Source organism: Coregonus lavaretus (genome assembly GCF_964263955.1).
Source record: "Coregonus lavaretus genome assembly, contig: HAP1_SCAFFOLD_8977, whole genome shotgun sequence".
Classification (NCBI taxonomy): Eukaryota; Metazoa; Chordata; class Actinopteri; order Salmoniformes; family Salmonidae; genus Coregonus; species Coregonus lavaretus.
The window spans coordinates 14,815-17,965 of NW_028165302.1; the positions used below are offsets into that span (position 1 = coordinate 14,815).

Here is a 3,151-nt window from a genome sequence, read left to right on the forward strand (position 1 = left end):
CCATGCTTCACTGTGGGGATGGTGTTCTCGGGGTGATGAGAGGTGTTGGGTTTGCGCCAGACATAGCGTTTTTCTTGATAGCCAAAAAGCTCAATTTTTGTCTCATCTGACCAGAGTACCTTATTCCATATGTTTGGGGAGTCTCCCACATGCCTTTTGGCAAACACCAAACGTGTTTGCTTATTTTTTTCTTTAAGCAAGGGCTTTTTTCTGGCCACTCTTCCGTAAAGCCGAGCTCTGTGGAGTGTACGGCTTAAAGGGGTCCTATGGACAGATACTCCAATCTCCTCTGTGGAGTTTTGCAGCTCCTTCAGGGTTATCTTTGGTCTCTTTGTTGCATCTCTGATTAATGCCCTCCTTGCCTGATCCGTGAGTTTCGGTGGGCGGCCCTCTCTTGGCAGGTTTGTTGTGGTGCCATATTCTTTCCATTTATTTATAATGGATTGAATGGTGCTCCGTGGGGATGTTCAAAGTTTTGGATATTTTTTTATAACCCAACACTGATCTGTACTTCTCCACAACTTTGTCTCTGACCTGTTTGGAGAGCTCCTTGGTCTTCATGGTGCCGCATGCTTGGTGGTGCCCCTTGCTTAGTGGTGTTGCAGACTCTGGGGCCTTTCAGAACAGGTGTATATATACTGAGATCATGTGACAGATCATGTAACACTTAGATTGCACACAGGTGGACTTTACTTAACTAATTATGTAACTTCTGAAGGTAATTGTTTGCACCAGATCTTATTTAGGGGCTTCATAGCAAAGGGGGTGAATACATATGCACGCACCACTTTTCCGTTAATTATTTGTTTGAATTTTTTGAAACAAGTTATTTTTTTCATTCCACTTCACCAATTTTGACTATTTTGTGTATGTCCATTACATGAAAACCAAATAAAAATAAATTTAAATTACAGGTTGTAATGCAACAAAATAGGAAAAACGCCAAGGAAGATGAATACTTTTGCAAGGCACTGTATTGACTCAGGGGGTTGAATACGTGTCTAATCAAGATACTGTATATTTGTGTTTTATTTTTCATATTTGTTTTCAGAAATGTTAGGGGAAAAAAATCACTTTGACATTATAGAGTATTTTGTGTAGATCATTGACCAAAAAATGAAAATTAAATCAATTTTAATCCCACTTTGTAACACAACAAATAAATCAAGGGGTGTGAATACTTTCTGAAGGCACTGTATATCAGGCATATAATGAACTTAGATCCACAATCTGTTAGACTATTCAAGTGGGGGATGTTTGTTTTTTCTCAGTGTGTTACTTATAGTTGAATGTGTTTGTTATAGTTAAATAATATATCAATTCAATGTGTGTGTAGGCCTACACAATATCAATTGTGCCAGATGAGCATTATTGTTGCTCACCTGCATTGAGGCTACAAATAAGATATTTCCTTTTGATCAAGTATTCATTTAAAATAAAAAATAAATAGGGCCTTTGCATTGAAGTTTGATGATTAAATCATATTTTCCACGTTGGAAAAGTTAAATGATGTTACTTCAGTCAACGTTTGAAATGTATATGTCTATGAACTACAGGAACTAAGGGAATTTTGAAGTTTAGCACGCAACTCCATATCTGGCCAATCACATTCCACGTCGCTACAGACGTCACGTCCTCTGACCTCAGTTTGCCAGTAGTATTTTTTCTTGGGGACACAGTGGCTTGCGGCGCCATATTGAAAGACACAAAGTATTTTCATAAACGCCTAAAATATCTAATTTTCCAAAATGCTGTACCTAGAGGATTACCTCGAGAGTGAGTATTAGGTTTATTTTACGCCTAGGTGGTAATATTTGTGTATTTACTGCCGTAAATGTGCATAATTTTATCCGGAGCGCGCCCGGACTGTTAGCCTAGCAATGCTAACTCCTATATTCGCTTTTTCTTCTCTCTGGCAGTGATCGAGCAGCTACCCATGGATCTCCGCGACAGGTTTACGGAAATGAGAGAGATGGACCTGCAAGTTCAGAGTATGCATTGCTACAGCGTGACAGTCTCTAAACACTTCACCGGCGAGCATTTTTCAAGTTGAAAAACACATACTTCTCAGTTTCGCACTTTTTAGGCTCATGGTGCAGAATAAAGAATCGAACTCTTAACACTAGCTAACGTTAGTTAACGGCCAAATAAACATTTGTTAAATCCATTATTTTTATTTGTATAACTAACACAGCTAGCTAACGTTAGCGAACTTGGCTAATATAACAATAACTTTCAGTAACCTGAGAAACAAGTTAGTGGGTTTGTATGATTCTAGTTAGGGTTATAGAAATTACAAAAGAACATAATGTTTATGTTATGATATTTGTTTTCCATATAGATGTCCAACTAACGATTGCTGATCATGTGTGCATGCACAGAAGTTGAACAATGAATGTAAACAAAGCAGGGTACATGGATTCGGAGCGTGCACATCACATGTAGTATTAATGTTATACATGTAGCTAGTTAGTTAGCTGTTTTATCATGTAACTTTAACTAGCTCCATATACATGAACTGTTTGCTAGCTAGAACATGCACCAATATTAATTTAGTACAGTGGTTCCCAACCAGGGGTACTAGGACCCCTGGGGGTACTTGAGAAGACTCATGAGACCATAGGTCTACTGGTCAAATGCACATGTGCGTTTACTTCAGAGGTACTCAGAGGTACTTCAGAGGCAAAATTTATTTGGTGGTACAGTAATCGAAAAAGGTTGGGAACCACAAATTTATTAGAAGTGGTTCGGTTCCCTGGTAGTTTTAATCACAAGTAGGCCGGTCCACGGACACCACATGTAATATTAGCCCTTCTGAAGTACAAGTAAATATGAATTCATCCACATGCATGCAGAGTATAAACCCATATAATTAGTGTCTCAGACACACCTGTCCAGATTGCTCACTGCTCCCATTTGCTGTAGATGCCATGGACCAGTTGGAGCAGAGGGTGAATGAATTCTTTGTCAATGCAAAGAAGAACAAGCCAGAGTGGAGGGAAGAGCAGATGGGAGTCATCAAAAAGGTGCCAAATAAATCTAAGATTTATGTGTATTTCCCTTTTCAGAAATACAGTTTTGTTCTTTAAATCCCATTTTAAAAATTACGATAAAGCTGTACTACCACACTTTTTGTGGTGAATCTTTGTGC

At 38.6% G+C, this 3,151-nt stretch overlaps 1 protein-coding gene across 1 annotated transcript; it reads left to right on the plus strand.

Annotated features, from left to right (window-relative positions):
- Positions 1-1,676: 1,676 nt before the first annotated feature.
- Positions 1,677-3,089, plus strand: LOC311116010 (inhibitor of growth protein 3-like; the record flags this gene model as incomplete). Its single annotated transcript, XM_084191140.1, has 3 exons — positions 1,677-1,776; positions 1,920-1,991; positions 2,926-3,089. Exons 1-3 carry the CDS (start codon positions 1,749-1,751, stop codon positions 3,087-3,089), a joined length of 264 nt encoding a protein of 87 aa, XP_084047266.1. The 5' UTR covers positions 1,677-1,748.
- Positions 3,090-3,151: the final 62 nt, after the last annotated feature.